We start from the raw sequence: 22,553 nt of genomic DNA, 5'->3' as shown, positions 1-22,553 counted from the left end.
TTTAGAGTGCTATGTCTACAGAAAATGCTATCTAATTTACATAAGTTGAGCCTATGCATACGCCTGTAAGGATGCAGGATTGTTCTTTTTAAAAGTGAATTCCCCAATAAATTAAAGTATAGTATATATTTAAGTACACATTTACGTGTTTAACAATTCCTCAATTTAGTTTAATTGATGTTTAAATTTGTCTATCAGTAACATTTCAGTGATTTGAAATAGAACTGGTGCTGTTTTATCGAGACATTCAGGTGACCATCCCTGCCACCTGTTGAACCACGGCCCCCTCTAGTGGCCCATGTGTGACTAACTAGTAACTGACAGAAGATTCATTCTAATGCCGATTGCCCACAGTTAAATTCCCCAGTGTTTATAAGCCAGAATGTCAGAATTGACAAAATTATATATTTTTTAATACAGAATGAGATCATCATTTGGTTTGGTTAAGGTTTTATTATTAATAATAAAGTATTCAATAAATCAATACATCATTCAATCAACAGTCCGGCACAGGGCGGCCACAATAATACAATAATGGTAAAAAGCAGTTGAAACTAATAGTTCTCTTCTCACCACAGGACACCATTTGGCTCACCTCTTTTCACAGCTCTACAAGAGACACATTTCCACCTCAGTCAAAGAACACAGGAGAGTCTTCCCACAGATTACAATCACCCTGAGAGGGTTTGAAAACATGACTAATGACAAAAAACTCCCATATCTGCTGGGCGAAGTACAACAATGTGCAAACACAGCAGCAAGATTTGTCAGCTGCTGTGACAGGAGAAGGATATCAAATGGAACACAACCACCCTAAAGACTAATCATTGTGTGAATTCCTCCACTATCTGCATCGAGTGATTTTGGCACATACTGTACATTACTGGAGATTCTGACTTTCAATTGAACATCATTTTAGTTTTGATTGTATTGTTCCACTCTTTGCTTTGGCAATGTAAACGTATGTTTTCTCATGCCAATAAAGCCCTTTGAATTGAATTGAGTCTTTAATCAGTGAGCTGCATCATGTGTTTGTAAACAGACTAGATTCACTAGAAGATCTACCCGCCTTTGGCGGGTCTTCGCGTCTAACGCCACGCGTTTGTGTCGCAGTGCGATGTGAGTGAGACACACACGCACATTGCCCACACTGTGCGTTTTCTGTGCTGTGTTGCGATTGCTCCGTGTTGTTTCTCCGTGAATGTCGTGTGTCGAAGAGTGGCGGAGTGGAAAAATAAGTAGCACTAAGAAGAGAAGCCAAGTGCGTCCGTCGCATCACGGAAACTGCAAAACGCTGGTTTGTAAACGCAGAGGTCAAGTGAGTGACGGATTACCAGCCTTGGTGCCCGTCCTGCTACGCCGGCCTGGCTTGCTATGCAAGGTTTTGTATGAGACATCGCATCGACAGAAATTAATGTTACAGATTATGATGAAGAGTATGAATTCACTGACTTCTAGCACTCACAGTTGATGAACCACGTACCCGGCTTTATTCTGCCTCTGTTTGGACTGCAGTACAAAAGTAGTACTAGTAAAAAAAAAGAACATTAACATTTTTGTAGAGAAATGAACAAATGTTATTGTGACAAAAGGGTAACTGGCACAATTGAAATTCACAATTCATAAAGTCATAGTAAAACAGTCAAGGTATGGTGGTTGACATGGTGGGTCTATTTGAAACAATCGACTGACCCTTCTGATTGTAGTCATCTCTGTGACAGAATGTGTGGCAGGAAAACATATTCATAAAATGTTTCCAGAATGCCAATGTTTACGCCGGCCCATGTTGGGTCTTTGGCCACCGTCAGGATGACCAGGTCACGACGGGTCCAAATGACCAGGTCACAACTGTTAGCTCCACTCAGGTGTAGGGCGCCCTGGATCTGGTGCCAGTACTTATGATCTTGTTTTAGCGTCAGGACTTGTGTATATTCATCTAACTCCACATAGAAGCCCCTGATCTCTTCTGCTGCCTCCCTGACGGTCATGTTTCTGGCTGTAAATGGACACTTGACCTCAATGTTGCGATCGCCACCGTACACTGTCCCGTCTGGAGACGCTCCAAGCAGGCCGCTGTTGGACAGGAACACTCCTCTCTCCTGGATGTACATCCCTGTGCGTCGTGTGTATTCCTCCTTTGCGACGGACTCATTGTCGATTCCCCATTGTACTGGCTTGAAAGAAAAAATGTTGCCAGTTACTCATTAACTGTTTTCAAAGGAACACAGAAAAAACAATAGCCTGTTATCCACTAGTACTACTTACTTCGACTCGGCTGAGGTCATCTTGTCCAAGCAGGGTTCTGAATAAGGAAGGAGGGTAAGATCTTCTCCTAACTGCTGCCAAGACCTCCCCAAAGTGGCTTGAGGTGATCCGATTCTTACGATATGCTGACCTGTTGTTATAAAGAATACCCAAATTAGAGAGATCCGCAAATTTGGGTAAAATATTGTTTTACGTCTCCCTTAACTGGCATTTGAATGGCGGTCACTTTGGAGGACCATCTGTTCTGAACTAGTAAAGTGCCTGTTTGGGATGTGGCCTTTGTTCAGAAGGCCGGTTCTGGAGAACCCCTCATCTGATGGACTTCACATTATGATGGATACATAATGTGAAGGACAGACATTTATATTTTTTATTAACCACGTCCACATGAACCCTAGTCCTAGGGTCCGTATTCTGGGGCAAACATTTGCGTGAAATAGCAGATCTACAAGCTCACAATGCGTGACACACACAGCGTTGACCTGGGGGACCCCGCTCAAGTATATAGGGTTAGTGGTTAGTGGATGGATGGATTTCTCTTTATCTAAGTGTCATGCTGTAGTAGCTGATTTATGAGTGGTTTAACTTTCAACGCAATGTAAATGGTAAATGGTGCATTTATATAGCGCCTTTATCCAAGGCGCTTTACATAGATTGTGCATTACATTCACCCATTCACACACACATTCATACACCGATTGCGGCGGAAGCCATGCAAGGTACCAACCAGCACATCGGGAGCAATTTGGGATTCAGTGTCTTGCCCAAGGACACTTCGACATGTAGCCAGGAGGAGCCGGGATTCGAACCGCCTACCCATGGATCATTGGACGACCTGCTCTACCTCTTGAGCCACAGTCGACAGAGACCATGGATTACATTCTATGCTCATTTATTTCAAGCGAACTGCAGTGGCTTGGTACTGCAGGGCTCAGACGTTTCATCCTATTTTGGAGGCCGAGTGTTTTATCCTTTATTTTCTGAAACATATATGTAACCAATGTGTGCCTTCTATGCTGAATATTATCTCCATGTAACCACAGAGTGCCTTTAGTTATAGTCCAAATATATGCATCATGTAGTTGTAATGAGATATTAATATAGGAATAGTACTCAGAACTGTGTAATCCACAAATACTTATGCATGTCCCTCCTATACATCCAACAGTTTCTCAAATTTCTTTGAAAGTGTCCATGTCTCGGAGCCATAGAGTAGAATCGGCTCGACGGTCGTCCTAAATATATTTACTTTGAACATCTTCAAACTAAGCTGGTACGACCAGATCTTATGCATGTCATTGCAGGCTGACCAGGCCATATACCCTTCCTAGTTTGAAAGCCCTTTTGGGAAATAGGAGTAAGAGACTCATAATTGCACTGAATAATTGTTATATCAGTCTGGGAATTGGGTTAAATATTCTGGAAAGGTTTTGGAAATTCATTGGTAAAAATGTACAGCAGGGCACAGTGAACCGGAAGCACCTGCAGTCTTATCATGACAGGGCCCAGGAAGACGGGGGGGCCCTCGGCTCTATCTCTGCTCTCTCCTCATAACTTCACAGCAAACAAATAGTCCCATGTGACTGCAGAGCCACAGAGGAGTTGTTCCACTGTAAAAATACTCTGGTCATGTGTGAATAAACTCAGAACATATTGAACTCTGCCCCTTTCCTTCAGTCTGTTCCCGGTGATCACTATATCTTTGCTGCTAGGGTTGACCCGATCCGATCATGTGATCGGAAATCGGGGGCCGATCACGTCATTATCAAATGATCGGAATCGGATCGGGAGCAAAAACCGTGATCGGGACATCCCTGGTATCAATATTATATCCATATCATGACATTAGACTGGATGTATTGTGTGTGATTTTGGATATTGTACTATTGTGATATGGCATAAGTGTTCTATAAAAATCGGTATCGGCAGATACTCAAAATCAAATGATCAGAATCGGATCGGGAGCACAAAAACGTGATCGGGACATCCCTATTTTAAGACTTTTTCTTGGGTTCACTCCTTTTTGCCTCCACACTTGACTGTGTAGAGGGAAGATAGCAGTAAAATCACAACAAGTAGTAATTAAAACACTCGATCTCTACATCATTCAGATGCAGATCACATACATTCACATTGCATGTCCTATTCACTTTTGATGATGGGTTTGAGTACAATGGATCACAATGGAAACCCCCTGCTGAGTTTAATCTTTCTTACCATAAACTGTTTGTGCTTTGCCCAACTGTCTCTCTCTCAATCCAATGCTTTAGAGAGTTGGTGACAGCGAGGTTTGACACCACATAGCGAACCTTGTCCTGAGTGCGGGCATAACCCCGGCAGGCCTCATATACGGAATCATATGTCTTCACATCTGAAATAATAGAAACTAAAATTAGTATTTCAGGTTATTTCTAGCTGAACTACTCCATCATGGCCCATAGCACTTACCCTACCCCCTTAGATAGCATTTCTGTAGACTTAGATATCATTTGATACAGACTTATAGCATGTTATGTATTGCATATAATCTATAATTGCATTGTATGTAGTCATAGCACATCGAAGTACATATGTATAGCATAGTATAGTATATATGTATAGTTTTCTATGTATAGCTTCATTATATAGATATTCCACTGTTACATTCTTAGCTTACGGTGCATGTTTCATGATAAATGCTTTTTATGTGATGTATTCCCATGCTTTTTTTGTTCTTGCTTAATGTAAGTCGCTCTGGATCAAGAGCGTCTGCTAAATGCCTAAATTGTAAATTGAACTAAAGTGCCCTTTATCCCCATTTTAAGATGTATATGTGGGTGTTCTTGATTTATTCCAAACATTACCATTTTTGACATCAGGCTTTTGAAAATACGTCATATAGCAGCCAAGTCTATGGACTTTTAATGTTGGTTTAAAGGAGTTAGGTTGTTCTTGTTCGCTCTGAATTAAGAGCATCAATAGGCTAAATGTCTACAGTACATTGTAAATGTATTGATAGAACGCCAGCCACGCCTCACCACTGTAGCAGTGATTCCTTATCTCCGCTGACAGGTCTTCCAGGGTGTTGTCCACGTCTATTCCAAAGAAGCCCGGGAGGACGAAGGTCCCGCAGTATTGACACTCTTGCTTGTAGGGCCTCATGATCACCGTCCCGCGCCTGGACGCACTCTGTCGCCGGTACCGAAACAAGAGCGCCGCGCTCCCCGAGTCCCATTCCCTGGAGCAGTGGCTGCAGCAGAAACTGGGAGGTTTGAAGAGAGACAGCGGACTGAGACCAAGATTTACACATCAGCCAGCTTATGTACTAAAGAATACCGGTGATATATACCAGTCAGTCTCAGTCACACTCAGGGATGAGTACCCCGAAATTCCGAATGGGCTCACAAAAAGATTTCTGAGGAAGGATCCATAATGGAAAATATTGTTGAGTGTTGACAATTTATTAGGAAGATTCAGGCAGAGAAACAGCATCTCTGTCGTCCTGGCCAGACCTCGGGCTCCACGGGGCAGGACTGTATTTATCTAACAAAAGGTGGAGTGTCAACGCAGCGTCCCGAATGTGTTCCTTTATACAGAGAACAAGAGAACACAAACAGCCGGAGGTTTGGTTAATGGACAGAGCCACACATCATGGCTCTTTTTACATGACCATGCTAGATTTACACATAGTTATTCTGACAGACTGCCAACAGGTGAGAACATGGCTGTGCTACTACTGTGAGTTGTAAATAGACTTAGATCTTTTTTGACTTGAGAGCTACTTTCAAAATTAACAGCTCATCAAGATCTACTCACCAAAACAAAAGTATGATTCCATTGCTGAAACTAGTTTAAAATTGTACCTGCTTGGAATAGCAGCGCTGGCAGTACATATAAGACAAAGGCACTTGGAATAGGAAGGGGAAAATGGAATTAAGGTGTTTTTTGTATATAACTTTAATCACAAGTGGCCTTGTGGTTAGAGTGTCCGCCCTGAGACTGGGAGGTCGGGGTTCAATCCCCGGCCGGGTCATACCAAAGACTCTAAAAATGGGACCCAGTGCCTCCCTGCTTGACACTCAGCATCAAGGGTTAGATTGGGGGCAAGTCCCTGCGACATACTAGCGTCATGTCCAGGGGGTGTACTTGTACATCAAGCTGCCTCACGCTACAGAAACAGGACATAGGCTCCTGCCCTATGGGCCTCATGGCTCGGCAAGGCTACTTACTACTACTTACTTTGTAATTATACTGACATTTGTGCGCAGCATTCTTGAAAACAAAGTATTGCATTGCTGGTTTGAGCTGACAGGCCCTTTTGATGTCTGTATGTGTTTTAATATTTAAATTATATATATTTTTAGGGCCATGTCATGTGGTCTACCAGAACAGCCTTTGTGATCTACCTTTTGGACACCCCTGACCTAGATATTCAACAGTAATTCCATGCCTCCCATAACTACATCACGTATTTTTTTGCATAATATAATTTTCCTCCAGGAGGGGGCTTCACATGTTGTTCCGTTGGGCCACTTAAAATGTGAAATGTTGAAGAAAAAATAAAATAAATACTTGACACCAGACAATATTAATTAATCAACGTAGATAGAGAATTGTTGCCTGCTCGCGCCGAAACGTGTTTCGGCACGCAGGCCTTCGTCAGTGTCAAAATATTTTCACGCATATTTTGACACTGACGAAGGCCTGCGCGCCGAAACACGTTTGTCTGATTGTATGACTACTATCATTATTAAACAAAGACTCTTACTCGACTGAGAGTGCAGATTTTATTCATTTTCTATATGTTCTCTTTGAATCTGCACCCAGCACACGCCTGAAACTTTATAAGACTGTCTGAGTAGAGCGGACCTTTTCCCTTGAAGTGAACAAAAGTGCTGGAAATCATTTCCCTGAATTGACCTGATGAGGCTTTTTTCAGAACCTAGAAATTATGAGAAATACAATTATTGAAGCAAGATCTGTCTTTGTCGATTCATTGAACAACAGATATAAGTGCGCACTGATGCAGGTTGCAAACAGACCGCAGCCAGTTGTAAGGAGCATGCAACACACAGTATATATTAGGTTCTTCAGAGAATATCCCATGGGAGGGGTAGGTGTTAGGAGGAGACGGAGAGAGAAAAAATAATCTTTCTTATCAACAGAGTTGACTAGTAGTAGAAATGGCCTAGGTGGAGGTAGAACAATAATGCCCTTATAGTTTAGGAATGTTTACTATAGCATGAAAACATAAGGCAATTACAATTTGGCTATGGTGCGGTCATAATAAGGCAATTACAGTTAGTCACAGAGGTATACAGTACAAGTTGTGGGCAACTTTTTAAGACAGGCAGGGACTTATGGCTCTAAAGTTAGAAAGAGAAAGAAAGAAAGGAGCTTAACAAGGCATGAAGAAGTACTTTGATTACATATCGTGAAAAGTATATACCGAGTACATTTATGGAAAATTCCATAACAGACCCAAGGAAGGCAGTGATCTGATATTTAACTATTTAAGAACTTCTGGAGCTCATTCCAATCAAACTGAGCACTGACATAGAGAATGCCGTTTTGTCTAGCTCTGTGTTAGCAAATGGAACCTTGAGGGTCAGGAAGTCCCATAGAGCAGAGTGCGGACCTGAACATTACACAGCCCTTTGGCTGACTATGACCTGCCTGTTACTTGGAAATTAGAAAATAAAGCGTACTTTCTAATTTTACCTTATGCGTGGACTAAAACTTTTTTTAGCCTGTTTATTCATGTACAGTTGGAGGCCATCGATATTGTCCTTTTCTTTTTGCTGAGGTTTGCGTGATCTGCGCAAAAGGACAGTTAACCCATTTTTGGCGGGAACCCCTTTTGGTGTTTTAAACATTATGTTATAATTTAGCTATTGAAAAATAGCAGATCTACAAGCTCATGCTTGTAGATCTGCTATTTTTGAAAAATCGTGAAAATAGAAATAGAAAACTGGAGGATTTAGAAGGATTTTTTAAAATTTTGAGGTCAGGCCTAAATGGGTCAAATGATAAGGGACAATATCGGTGGCACCCAACTGTACACACAATCCGTTTCCTGCCGTGAATTGCGTGATTGACCTTGTCAATTGTTCCTTGTCAGCCCTCAAATATGTCCACTCATCATGTCAAAGAAAGAAAGGTGGAAGCCAAATGCAGAGGTTTCAACAGAATAAGGACTACTAAGTAGTATTTATTTACTGAAGTCAGAGCTAATAACGCTCTTACCAGCTTATCAAAACTCAAAACAATGCCATTTACTGCTTTTTATATAAAAGTAATATTATGCAGAATGAGTTCAGCCTTTTGGCCCAGCCCCCCGCCCCTTGGGAAAAAATATTGCCCACACCTGCCATAGAGTGTAATACAATGATGGGTACCATGACATAACTTATGCCCCCGGCCCCTCCCAGAGGAAGTTAATAACAAATGGATCCCAGAGGTTTTGTGCCAGCTCCCGCATTACACATGAACAACATGCAATGACCTTTGTAACGAAGGCTTTCACCTATAGCTCCATATATGGAGACAACTTATAGCTCCATGTATGGAGACAACAGCGATAGAAGAGTTTAATTGTGAAGTTAATTGTTAATAGCAACTCCTATTCTTGACACGAGAGAGACTCTGAGTCTTTGTAGCACGAGATATTTGGCCTTGCAACCCAGATAGCATTGTATTAGACGTTTCGGCATCCCGGTTAAGTTCGGATAGGACACCACTGCAACGAGTCAACCAGCACTAGTTCCAGCTATCTTATAACCTTGCCTCCTCAAGGCCCCTGGCCTTCACACCCGCTAGGCTCACACCGTCTGGCCTTCACTAAATCTGCAACAAGTTGTCTCAGTGGCACATCATGTGCACACTAGAGCATTCTAAGAAAAACAAGAACACTGGCAGACCGTCTCACAAAATAGACATAGGCCTATTCATACATCAGTCACGTACAAAATTCTAACTTTTAGTTCATGAAAGAGACCTGACAATGACAGAGATCTCGTTATGAAATGGAAAGTTCCCTATCAGACAATACTAGCCATGTACCGTAACAATCGTTACCCCCTACATGCATTCAGCATGTAGGGTCGGGGCACTGCTGCCATTGTATCACGTAGGCCGTAGGGGTTTAATATTATTATGATAAATGCTTCTCAAATATCCAGGCAGCGAGCTCCATCAGGGCAGATGTAACCCTGAGAAAACCCAGCTGCCATCAGCAACAGTGCAGCACACGTCCACATCTAAAGAAGAGAATGGTAAAAAAACATTAAAAGATACACATTATTAATTACCATTATCCTTCGTGCCAAACAGTCGGTCTATTCACCCTCTTACGTATTTTCTATTTATTAAAGAGCTGCAGAGACATGGATACCGCTGTTACTCAACAAACACTATGGAATTGATCATCAGAATCAGGTTTAACTTAAAAAGAATATAGCCACACACAAAAAATAATTAGGTTATCAATGCCAACGTGTCATTCATTTTGTGCCTTACCTTAATTGTGTCTGGTTGTAACAAAATATATAAATAAATTAAATGATTATGTATTTATTTTACAAGAGGAGATCGAGGGTTCCTTCTAAAGTCTTTACTTTTTGTTATATTGTTATATTTTAAGCAGAAGGGAGTTCCAACCGCGCCTCTAGCCTATGGCAGGCCAGTCCAGTGCATCTCAGAGGCAGAACAGGTTACTGTGCTCAGACAGTTTAAGCCCTTAATTAATTATCAGGGTGCAAGTAAAAAAGCGAAAACGTTTCGATGTATGAGTCACATCTTCGTCAGGTCATGTTGTCATTGTTATATTTTAACTTGCAGATGCAGGACAGGGGCTCTCCGTGCATACAATACCTCCCACAGGCCCAGTGCTCAGACCCCTCATACCTCCCACAGGCCCAGCTCTCATAGATCCCTCATACCTCCCACAGGCCCAGCTCTCATAGATCCCTCATACCTTCCACAGGTCCAGCTCACATGGACCATCCAGCCTCTCCTCTGCTCCTCATAGGAGATCTCGTCTGACAGGCTGTTGTAGTTAAAGTTCAGATTCCACTGGTCTCCATAGCCGGCCAGCTCTGAATACATGACACCATGTATCTGAAATCCATCCTTCCACAGCGAGGGGATCCAGACTGTTGTACAAAAGGGGAGATGTGTCAAGTTCAAGGTCCTGTATTGCGTCTTGTGTAAAAAGGTACATTGGAATAAAAATAACCTTTGTTCCTCCTCGGACATTGCAGCAGCATTATAATTACATAACATTATTGTAATGAGTTTTGGATGTAGTTACATGCAGACAGCAGACAGCTATGTTGTTTATTGCCTATGCTGTTTTTATGCCATGTTTTTGAGCGTACACTGTAGCACTATGAGATTCAAATGTAAAGTGCTTTAGCCTTTAAATAAAACGCATTATTATTATTATTATTATTATTATTATTATTATTATTGCGAACGCAGTGATTGCGAACGCAATGAGCACTAACTATAGAAGCTGGCCTAAACTGTCTGTCTGTATGTGTGTCACGCTGTAACACCACCGGAGGGCGCAGCTGTATCTCTCTCACACACACACACACACACACACACACACACACACACGCACACACACAAAACTTAAACGTAACTTTAAAATTTGTTTTACTTAAAACTTAAAAAGAAAAGTTTTTAAAAAAAACTTAAAGAAAACTTTAAAAAAAAACACACACGCACGCACACATACACACACACTAAAAAAATAACTTAAAAAAAACATCTTAAAAAAAACACTTAAAAATTAGAAAAAGTGCCCTTCTGGGCACAGGTCTCCACCAGGAGGATAGGACTGTGTGAGATGTTTGGCAAAATGTTTAGGATTAATATAAACATGTTTGTGAGGCATTTTGTTCCAAAAATGTGTTTTGCAAAAATCAACCTGTTGGTGGCGCTATAACAGGCCAATGTGAAAAGGGTGGGATATATTCCTCAGCCTAGTAAGAAAATGTGTGAAAGATTTCACGTAAATTGCATGCTGCGTTCATGATTTGAGGCTTTTGTTGAAAACGGGGCAATCTTGCAAACTGTGAAAGCCAATTATAGCCAATTAGGATGGAATATGAAATATCGGACAGATCCGACTTGAGCACATGACCATAGAGATACTGTGTAACGATTTGTGAGATTTTTGGACAGAATCTGGAGGAGTAATATCAAAAAATGTGTTCTGGTGGCGCTATAAAAGGCAGATGTGGAAAATGCAGGTCAAAGGTTTGTCCTTGGCCTCTAGGGAGTGTGCATGCAACGTATCGCGCAGATCGGTGCAGTTTTAGGTACAAAATTTGAAAAGCTGCCTCATGGTGGCGCTATAACAGGCCGTTCTGGAAAATGTGGGGCAGAGGTTCATCGTTGGCATCCAGGGAGTGTGTGTGCAAAGTTTGGCATTGATCGGGCCAACGGTGCCGGAGATTAGCTGATAACGGACGGACAGAAGGACGGACGGAAGGAAGGACACACACACACACACACACACGGACGGAGTGCAAAACATACTCTCTCCCCATGCCTTCGGCCTGGTGGAGACAAAAATAAAAAAGAGAACTTAAAAAAAACCTTAAAAAAGTACGTAATTTATTCTAATTGTTGTATTTGCAATTTACGAGCTGCGTTCGCTTCCCGCGTTCGCGCGTCTTACTTGTTTTTATATGTGAGAAAGTCAGACGCTCCTGCCACTCATCGGGGAGAGGCCTAATGAAGACGTGTTGCTCTTTGCCTCGTTTCAATAAAGCAGGCTGTTTCCTACTTATCATTGCCCTGATCGTCCGTTTCTCTCTCATGTTCCATTCCGTTTGAAGCAGGAGCACCTGTGATACTTTTAAAAGGTAGAGTAAAGGCCTATTCAGACTCCAGTTTTTGGGTGAGCGGTGATTGAGCCGTGATTGAGCCGCTTATCACAGTCACGTACCATGTTGTCGTTTTCGGTGGTCACCTTATCACCTAAAACTGGAGTATGAATAGGCCTTAAGAAGTGATATGTGTTGGTCAAAACAAAACGGGTTTTGTTAAAAGGTTAAATCTCTATATTCTGATAGTAATCATTGCTAGTGTAGAGTGTTTGTTCAATAGCGGGTCCCTCTCCATATCCAATCCCCTTCTTTAATAAACAGAAAATAAAATTTCAGCTGGGTTGCACATTTTCAACCAATCAGGCGCTCCCTGAAATGCATTTTTCTGTGCTGGAGAGGCACGAGGCTATCAGAATATATAGTTATTTAACACTTATTCTAACAAAGGCATATCACTTATCCTGTGCCTTGTCAGGCATGTCTTTTGGATCCAAAACTTCCATAACAACAAGTCCATAAATGCTTTCCCCCTGTGTGTGTCCATAGAAGCAGCTTTTTGCTTCTACGGGCCGACGGCGTGGAACAAACTCCCACTGTACCTTCGACAGGCAGCCTCTGTAGACATTTTTAAAGCTCAGCTCAAGACCCACTTTTACACCCTTGCTTTTAATTGATTTATTTGTCTTTTAAAAAAAATGTTATTCATGTCCTCACTGTATTGTTTATGCCCTGCCTTTCTTTTCTTTTTTGTGTAAAGCACTTTGAGCTGCATTTCATGTCATGAAAGGTGCTATACAAATAAAGTTTTATTATTATTATTATTATTATATAGTGCATCTCATACCATAATATGGTATGAGATGCACTATATTCTAAGACTATATTCCCAGCCATAAAGAGAACTTAATAATAGCTCCATTATGGAGCTATTATTAAGTCCTCTTTATGGCTGGGGCGGCAGTGGGTCAGGGGTAGAGTGGCCGGAACCACAAGGTTCCCAGTTCGGTAACAAGACAACTCACCCCTAAACTCACTTTTGGTGAGTTGTCCAGACAACTCACCCCTAAACGTGAAGACATCTCACCCCTGCTTTTTTAGGGGTGAGATGTCTTCACTTTCCGGGGTGAGATGTCTTCACTTTTGGCCACTTTCGGGGTGAGATGTCTTCACGTTTAGGGGTGAGTTGTCAGGACAACTCACCAAAAGTCTGACTGAATATGTAGCCTTTGAGCTATACTTTACTGAATATTTCACAAGAATATAACACAAGAGTCAAATGTACGGTCAAATGTAATGTAGTTTATTTAAATATAGAAACATTGTAAACAAAGTTCAAACAGCAGTTTGTACAAAAAATATAAAAAAAGGTAAACATCAAAAGTTTAGAAAAACATCAGTTTGTACAAAAACATATAGAAAAAAGTTAAGTATAGAAAAAATGTAAACTAAAAAATATAGTAAAAAGTTGTCATAAAAAAATAAAAAACATCAGTTTGCTACAAAAACACTAAAAAGTTGTCATATCTACAAAAAGAAAGAAAAAAGTTGTGCTGTGTGCAGTGCAGTGTGCTGTCCCATTTTGGTCAAAAGTTGTGCACTAAAAAGTTGTCATCTACAAAAAGAAAGACAAAAGTTGTGCTGTGTGCAGTGCAGTGTGCTGTCCCATTTTGGTCAAAAGTTGTGCAGTGCAGTGTGCTCATCTCCACACTGGGGCATTCAATTCAGATGTAATTCAGTCAGTATAGGCCTATTAGAACTGTGATTGATTGATCATGCGTCCGTTGTGCGTCTAATTAGCAACTTTGTACAGCCGTCAGACTCTGCCTTTGAAGCGCAAACATTATCCACAAACGAACCCCCCCCCTCAATGCTGCATAGAGAGAGAGAGAGAGAGAGAGAGAGAGACGCTCTACTCCTTACAAGTGTTTCACCGGATTTTACTGTTAAATAAATAAATAATTAGCCGTGACTGCGCACGTCTGTAGGAACCGATAGTTAGATCCGAAATTGAATTATGCCTACTGTAATGGGTGCCACGAAAAGTACAGACAACTCACCCCGCAATGTCAGAAAGTGAAGACAGCTCACCCCGGAAAGTAAAGACATCTCACCGGGGTGAGATGTCTTCACTTTCCGGGGTGAGCTGTCTTCACTTTCCGGGGTGAGCTGTCCGGGGTGAGCTGTCCGGACAACTCACCCCGACATGTCAAAAAGTGAAGACAACTCACCGGGGTGAGATGTCTCGTATTCCCCAGTTCGAACCCGGGCTCCCCCAGAGTTAGTGTCGAAGTGTGAGCAGTCTGTGTCTTTCAGACAGGCCGTGAGGTGTGGATGTTCTAACCTTTAAATGTCTCATTTCGTTTGCTTTCATGGCTTTTCATGGCTCATTATCAGTCACGTCTCCAGGACCAGAGGGTGGTTCAGTACACATTGTTCCCTTGTTCAATTGTATCAGCTATTCAAAGACATACAAGTAGTCTATGGGCATTGTGGCTATAGTGCATCCAGACCACTTGTCTTATATTAGAATCAGTGCAATAGCAGCCTGAAGGGATCGAGCCAGCCAGCACACACCAGCCAAAACATCACTGCGTTGTGTCTGATTATAACAGTAACAGTGATAAACAATAACATGATAGGACAAATGAAAAGCTAATATATAATAAAATAATCACACCAATAGCAGCCAGTGTATACAGCAGCAAATAGACTAGAATAAAATATGATACAAGCTGATAGTGGTTCTGAAACCTTAGAATTCCAAGCCAAGGAATCCCATTGGTATACACCAATTTAGGCATTTACACCTGTAAGTATCCTGGGGGTCCCTCCCTGCGTGGACCCCACTCTATATTCAAAATGCCTCATTTAAACTCGACTAAACAGCTGAACAATCAATGAATAGTAGTGACGTATCTTTTCTTACAGGGGTCCGTGGATTATTTCCTTATTTTCCTAATGTAGCACGAAATGAGTTGCGATTCCCATGCAGGCAAAGTCCTTATTTTATTCAAACAAGGCATCTCCCATAGTACATCAGGTTACAAGCATAACAACGTCATCTTTCCATAGTATAGCACATTAAGGCCAGGCCAAGCCTGTCCATCATGGTCTCCTCCGTTCTCTAACTCCCAAGCCTCTCTGTGTACCTGTCCTGTGTCCCCCATGCTTTATCTCACGGACCAATCAAACAAAAGGTGCTTGCTTTTTCTATTGGTCATGTGTGTGTGTGTGTGTGTGTGTGTGTGTGTGTGTGTGTGTGTGTGTGTGTGTGTGTGTGTGTCAGGGGAAACAGCTAAGTCAAAGACCCCCAACTGTGACAGTCACTAAAATGCATAGAGACAAACTGTAGCCTCCTACCCTAAAGAATGGCTCTGGTCAACCAGGATAGCCCCAGGTGGTCTATTTTGAAAGCATCCTCAGTGTGAAAATCAAAGATCAAAGATCACTCCCCAAGAATTATCTTGAGAAGTCAAAGGTATAGTAGCCTTGCCGAGCCATATAGGGCAGGAGCCTATCTCCTGTTTCTGTAGCGTGAGGCGGCTTGATGTACAAGTACACCCCCTGGACATGACGCTAGTATGTCACAGGGACTTACCCCCCAATCTAACCCTTGATGCTGAGTGTCAAGCAGGGGGTCCCATTTTGGTATGACCCGGCCAGGGATTGAACCCCGACCTCCCAGTCTCAGGGCGGACACTCTAACCACAAGGCCACTGAGCTGGTGAGTAGTCAAAGGGTAAACCTACAATTTGGAATGACTGTCTCTCAGCCCGAGATTGGCTTCCTGCCTGTGGAACAATTGATATGCAAATAGACTTCAGTTCTAGGCACTTTGGTGAGACAGATCAGGGAGAAATACAGAGTTAAAGTTATATGTACAAGTATGACTAAACCAGGTAGTTATGAATATGCTATATGATTCATAATACACCACAGTAGGAAGAAAATGAAAGTCACTAAAACACCAGCCATTAAGTTAGTTAATAACAGCTGTCGCCAAGCCATCACTACATTCAGCGGTCCGTTATGTCCATAGTTAAATAAATGGTTATTTCTCGATAAACAGACTGGCGACCGCTGCTATGATGAACAACACAGTGGGTCTCTGGGACCCCCAGGGGTCCTTGATGTCGCTCCAGGGGGGGGTTGATTCATATTAGATCAACACTGAATTCCTCCATGCTTGCTGTGCTACTTTTGCGAGTCAACCTGTTGCGTTACAGCGAGTCTCTGTAAGCACTGGACCAGGGCTACGTTACAGACAGACATTAAAGCAAATGTCACGTAGTTTTCTCAACATGTCGCCAAATTATACATTATAATAATAATACATATCGACTTACAGTTCATTGTCCTTGATATTAAAAGACAGCTGGAAAAGGCGTCGAATTCCGTGCCTGAATGAATAGCCAGGAGGATGTTTCCACGTCGTAAAGTTTTGTCACTTTTGTTTTGTGTGATGATGTCCGTTATTCCCTCTGGAGCTTTTTATTTTTTACTGATGGATTGAAAATAATACTTTTTAATCCGTGTATGAAACTATATGAACTGCACTGCAAAGTTACAGGCAGACAGTAAGTAAGCAAAGCAAGTTAAGGAACTGAAATATTCTGCTGCTGTTTCTGCGTCTCTCTCTCTCTCTCTCTCTCTCTCTCTCTCTCTCTCTCTGCCCCAAGTCTGTGTGCGCGTGTGTGTCTCTCTCTGCCCCTCTCTCTGCCACTCTACAATCTCACTCTCTGCCTCTCTCTCCCCCTCCTCCCTCCCCCCAGTAGAGTGACAGTGCAGTAATACCCGGTAATACCCTGTCCGGACTCCTGTCCCCTTCAGCTCAGATCACACAGACAGTCAGACACCTGTGTGACAGTCTGTCAGTCTGACCCTTAGTCAGGGGGTGACTGGGGTCCCCAGCCCAGCTAAATGTGTTCAAAGATTCCGTTTGTCATTTATGTATTATTGTCTCCACCAGGCCGAAGGCATGGGGAGAGAGTATGTTTTGCACTCTGTCCGTGTGTGTGTCCTTCCTTCCGTCCTTCCGTCCGTCCGTTATCAGCTAATCTCCGGTACCGTTGGCCCGATCCATGCCAAACTTTGCACACACACTCCATGGATGCCAACGACAAACCTCTGCCCCAAATATTCCTCAACGGCCTGTTATAGCGCCACCATGAGGCCGATTTAGGCAAAACACATTTCTGTAGATTACTCGTACACATTTTATCCATACATCACACAATTCGGTATACACTATCTCCATAGTCATGTGATCAACACAGATCTGCACAATTTCCCATCTTCCATCCTGATTGGCTAATATTGGCTTCCAAAGCTCACATGATTGGTCCGTTTCGAACAAAATGCCACAAATCACAAACACAGTGTGCAATTTCCGTGAAATTATACACACACATTTCCACTAGGCCAAGGACGACATGCCACTCATTCTTTTCCAAATCAGCCTCATGGTGGCGCTATAACAGGCCAATTCCTGTTTTTAGCTATAACTTAATCAATCTGTATACAACTTATGTATGCGCACTCCCTAGAGGAAAAACATGGAAAAACATTGTCCCTGCATCCCTCCACATCTGCCGGTTATAGCGCCACCATGAGGCCGATTTCTGCTAAACACATTGCTTATGTTAGTCGCACAGATTTCATCCAAATCTCACGCAAATCGGTACACATGATCTCTGTAGTCATGTGATCAAGACGAGTCTATTGGATTTATCAGATTCTACACTGATTGGCTAACATTGTCTTCTAAAGTTTTCAGGAGTGGCCCGTTTCATTCAAAATGCTGCACATGTCCTGCTCATCCAGAATTCTATCCTCAGAGATTCGATGAGTGATCTGGCTCTGCATTTCCTCAACAAAATTAAGAAAATTGTTGCAAAAAACAAACAAACAAAAAAACATGTTTATATTACTCCTAAACATTTTGCCAAACATCTCACACACTCCTATCCTCCTGGTGGAGACTTGTGCCCAGAAGGGCACTTTTTCAAGTCTATTTATGTATCCATTCATTTGTTTATTAAAATAAGTGTTAAATCATTTGCTATACAGTAGCCTATCACAGAAGACCTTAACAGGAGCCCTTGTACAAGGCTTCTTTGACTATGCATGCACCTCCTGGTACCACAGCACCTCAAAGGCCCTTAAAACTAGGCTCCAGACCTCCCAAAACAAACTGGTCAGGCTCCTACTTGGCCTCACCCCCCGAACCCACCTCACCCCTGCCCACTTTGACAGACTGGCATGGCTTAGGGTCGGCGACAGAGTACAGCATCTTGCAATGGGTCTGGTCCACAAGATTCGATACTCCACCAAGATACCCGTGTACCTGTGTAGATACTTCCTTAATGTTAACGAAGTCCACACCCACAACACCAGAGGGAGTGCAACGAATCATGTTCAACCCAGATTCGGCACAAACAAGGGACTAAATTATTTTCGCTCCTATGCCACAAAAATGTGGAACGCCCTACCAACAGTCATTAAGACATGCGAATCCCTTGACTCCTTCAAAACCGCTCTCAAAGGGCACCTACGGATGGCTGCAATTCGAAACTGGCCCCCGTAAAATCTGAATCCCCCCCATCGCCCCCCCTTTTTCCACTCACTGTATATGTTTCTTTTCCCTTTTTACCTCCATTATGATGAATTCCTGTACTGTTCTTTGTCTATATAGAAGTGTCTATTTGTACGTCTCTAAATGTTTTGATGAATTGAACATGGTGGACCCTGTTGTAAACAAGTGTAATGCTTAATTGGGTCGTCCACTCACAGTTAACAGCCTTTGTATTGAGTTTGTGCTTGAAATGTACTGTAATTCTGCAAACTGTTAATACAATTTTCAATCAATCAATCAAACAGTGGTTCTCAAACCTGTAAATATCCCTGTAAATATATTTTTCACCAAGGCAGCAGTCCACCACCTGAATTACACTGTAATTGTATACCTTACAATTAGATTTATGTCATATTACGGTACATAAATATGTTAATTCAAGGTTCAAGGTTCAAGTTTATTTAGTGTCCCCGAAGGGCAAATTGGGTTGCAGCATAGACAGCACATTAAACAATGAAACAGTACAAATAAACAAACAGTTCACATAGCAGGTGTGCATGTCACGGGGCAGCCTCTTCAGAGCAATGAGGCCCATGTCTGGGCTCAATCATTTTCCTGTACCTCTGCTGCACTCAAATATGGCCAAAATAATGGGCACATATACACAGTTACATATTGTCGCTGTCGGGTGGAAACCTTGCATGTTCAAAACCGTTACTATTCAGGAAATGGAAAAGAATATTACAATGGATCCAATGAAGTTATGATTTAGTCACAACAAACTCTTAATACTTATTCATTGGTTAAAAATGTATAAAACACACATACAGAGCCACTCTCAACTGGCTGGTGACCATATTTTGTGCATGATGCAAATACAATAGATGGCCAACATGTCAGTACTCAGTACTCAAATGTGCAACATAACCATCACGAATTCACAATGATACATAAAGCCGTTTTAGCACACGAAAGTTAGCCTGTTGTTCACGTTCTGTTCTCCAGTCTCCAGAGTTTGGTTTCAGCTGGACTTGAGCAATTTCGATGTATAATTACAAGTAAGACGCGCGAACGCGGGAAGCGAACAGCTCGTAAATTGCAATAACAACAATTAGAATAATTATTGTTGTAAGTTTTTTTTTAAGTTAAGTTTTGTGTGTGTGTGTGTGTGTGTGTGTGTGTGTGTGTGAGAGAGCTCGTAAATTGCAATAACAATTATAATAAATTACGTACTTTTTTAAGGTTTTTTTTTTAAGTTCTCTCTTTTTTTTTATTATTTTTTAAGTGTTTTTTTTATATATTTTCTTTAAGTTTTTTTGTACGTTTTTTTAAGGTTTTTTTTAACCCGGTCAGGGATATATTTTCTTTAAGTTTTTTTGTACTTTTTTTTTAACCCGGCCAGGGATTGAACCCCGACCAGGGATTGAACCCCGACCTCCCAGTCTCAGGGCGGACACTCTATCCACAAGGCCACTGAGCTGGTGAGAAGTCAAAGGGTAAACCTACTATTTGGAATGACTGTCTCTTAGCCCGAGATTGGCTTCCTGCCTGTAGAACAATTGATATGCAAATACTTCAGTTCTAGGCACTTTGGTGAGACACTGGAGTGAGATCAGGGAGAAATATAGAGTTAAAGTTATATGTACAAGTATGACTAACCAGGTAGTTATGAATATGCTATATGATTCATAATACACCACAGTAGGAAGAAAATGAAAGTCACTAAAACACCAGCCATTAAGTTAGTTAATAACAGCTGTCACCAAGCCATCACTACATTCAGCGGTCCGTTATGTCCATAGTTAAATAAATGGTTATTTCTCGATAAACAGACCGGCGACCGCTGCTATGATGAACAACACAGTGGGTCTCGGGGACCCCCAGGGGTCCTTGATGTCGCTCCAGGGGGGGAACCCCAAGAGGCAGGAGTTGTTAATGTATTGATAACAGTTGGGAACCATAATGTACTAGTACTTTACAAGTACATATAGCCTATTAAACTCCGATCGAGTCCGAGAGTGTGTGTAGACACTGCTACACATAGAACCAAAATTACCAAATCATTGAGGTTCTTAAATTGTAATTATAAAGAAAAGCACAAAACAGTCAGTCAAGAGACAGACCGACTGAGACAATATAATAATTATATGCACCTATATATTTCCGTAGCCATGCATGCAATCAACATGGCAGCCACGTAAAAACACAATATTTATTTTACAGCTAAATAATGTTTTTGAAAACATTTGAGGCGAGACAACCCAATAAACATTGATTTACCGTAATATGTCATTGTCCTTGATGTTAAAAGACAGCTGGAAAAGGCGTCGAATTCCGTGCCTGAATGAATAGCCAGGAGGATGTTTCCACGTCGTAATGTTTTGTCACTTTTGTTTCGTGTGATGATGTCCGTTATTCCCTCATGGAGCTTTTAATTTTTTACTGATGGATTGAAAATAATACTTTTTAATCCGTCGTGGTGACTGGTACACACCCAGGAGACAGAAGGACGTTTGCCTATTCCAAGGCTTTTAATCACAGAATTCAGTTAACAGAATAGTACTTTCAGATTCACTTGCATGGCATGTCACAGTAGTGAGTTACAACACAGATAGTTCAGTTCCTTTGTTCGCCCACTTGATGGTGCTGGCGGGGCGCCACTGGACCTCGTCTCGGGAGTCGGGACTGCGATCAAAGGTGCGTATATGACTTCACACAGGTTGGCATGACATTTACTCTCTCGGCAAGGAATGTGAATGAGTGAGTACAACTTAGGCCAGACACGCTCTCCGCAGAGCTGCCGGTTGCAAACGGGAACGCAGGTACGTGATCAAACAGTCTGTGCAGCCCTCGGCCTCTATATATAAGCACGGGAAGTATAGTGGATACTCAGCATTGGATGAGTGCGTCACTCCGCTTCCTCTGCTGTGTACTAAGGTATTTACTCCGTTTCCATCCCGTGCATGTTTCCTTATGTGCTGTACTAAGGTATTTACTCCGTTTCCATCCTTATGTGCTCCTCTTTCCTCCTCCTCTTCACCAGTCAGTTATGTGACTGTCCGTCAGATAGGCGCTCACTGAGTGCGCCGTAGAAGCCTATAGTCGGACACAGGATAGGACACAATAAGTATAATATCTATTCACGTTTACACATAGAATGGGTAGTGAATCGTGGTGCTCGACTTACCGCCCAACTCGCCCGATAGCGTGCTGCTTCACCCCTGGAGACTGGATCTGTACGAAGGCAGAGAGAGCTGCCTTTTGTACTGTCCCGCCCTTCTGACAGAACGCAGGTGACGCGCATTCCAGCTGATCAAGAATGTGACGCGGGACATACCTGCCCTGTAGGACCCGCCCTAGAGGTTGGTGCGCTCTTCTCTCTCTCTGCCTCTGCTGGCCTCCAGGGGTGCGCTTACCTGTTGGGCGGTGTTCTGCCATCGAGACACCACACCGTGTATGAAACTATATGAACTGCACTGCAAAGTTACAGGCAGACAGTAAGTAAGCAAAGCAAGTTAAGGAACTGAAATATTCTTCTGCTGTTTCTGCGTCTCTATATCTCTCTCTCTCTCTCTCTCTGCCGAGTATGCCCCAAGTCTGTGTGTGCGTGTGACGTGTGTGCGCGTGTGTGTCTCTCTCTGCCCCTCTCTAGCCGCTGCCACACTATGAAAAGAGCTGCGCACGTTCTCGGCTGCAAGCAGCTTAAAGCTTGAGTTTTTAGACAGCTGGTGGATGGAAATTAAGCTCCACCTCCGCTGAATTCTTGCGCGACGGCCAGATTCCCGGAAACGCTCTCCTCCGCTCAAGTCTTCCGCGGAGGTGGAGCTTCTTTTCCATCCACCAGCTGTCTAAAAACTCAAGCTTTAAGCTGCGCGCAGCTTAAGAAGTGCGCA

The 22,553-nt window shown here is 42.4% G+C and overlaps 1 protein-coding gene across 1 annotated transcript; it reads right to left on the bottom strand.

Moving 5' to 3' along the window:
* Nucleotides 1-447: 447 nt before the first annotated feature.
* LOC306938350 (uncharacterized protein) lies at nt 448-16,722 on the bottom strand. The gene is made up of 6 exons (XM_079522483.1): nt 16,433-16,722; nt 10,220-10,397; nt 5,283-5,506; nt 4,483-4,636; nt 2,266-2,395; nt 448-2,174 (listed from the first exon to the last, which is right to left on the bottom strand). The coding sequence occupies exons 1-6, from the start codon at nt 16,437-16,439 to the stop codon at nt 1,707-1,709; spliced, it is 1,161 nt and encodes a 386-aa protein (XP_079378609.1). The 5' UTR covers nt 16,440-16,722; the 3' UTR covers nt 448-1,706.
* Nucleotides 16,723-22,553: the final 5,831 nt, after the last annotated feature.

Source organism: Electrona antarctica (assembly GCF_951216825.1).
Source record: "Electrona antarctica genome assembly, chromosome: 15".
NCBI lineage: Eukaryota > Metazoa > Chordata > Actinopteri > Myctophiformes > Myctophidae > Electrona > Electrona antarctica.
The sequence above is the reverse complement of the archived record's forward strand: the minus strand, read 5'-3'. Positions and strand labels throughout refer to the sequence as shown.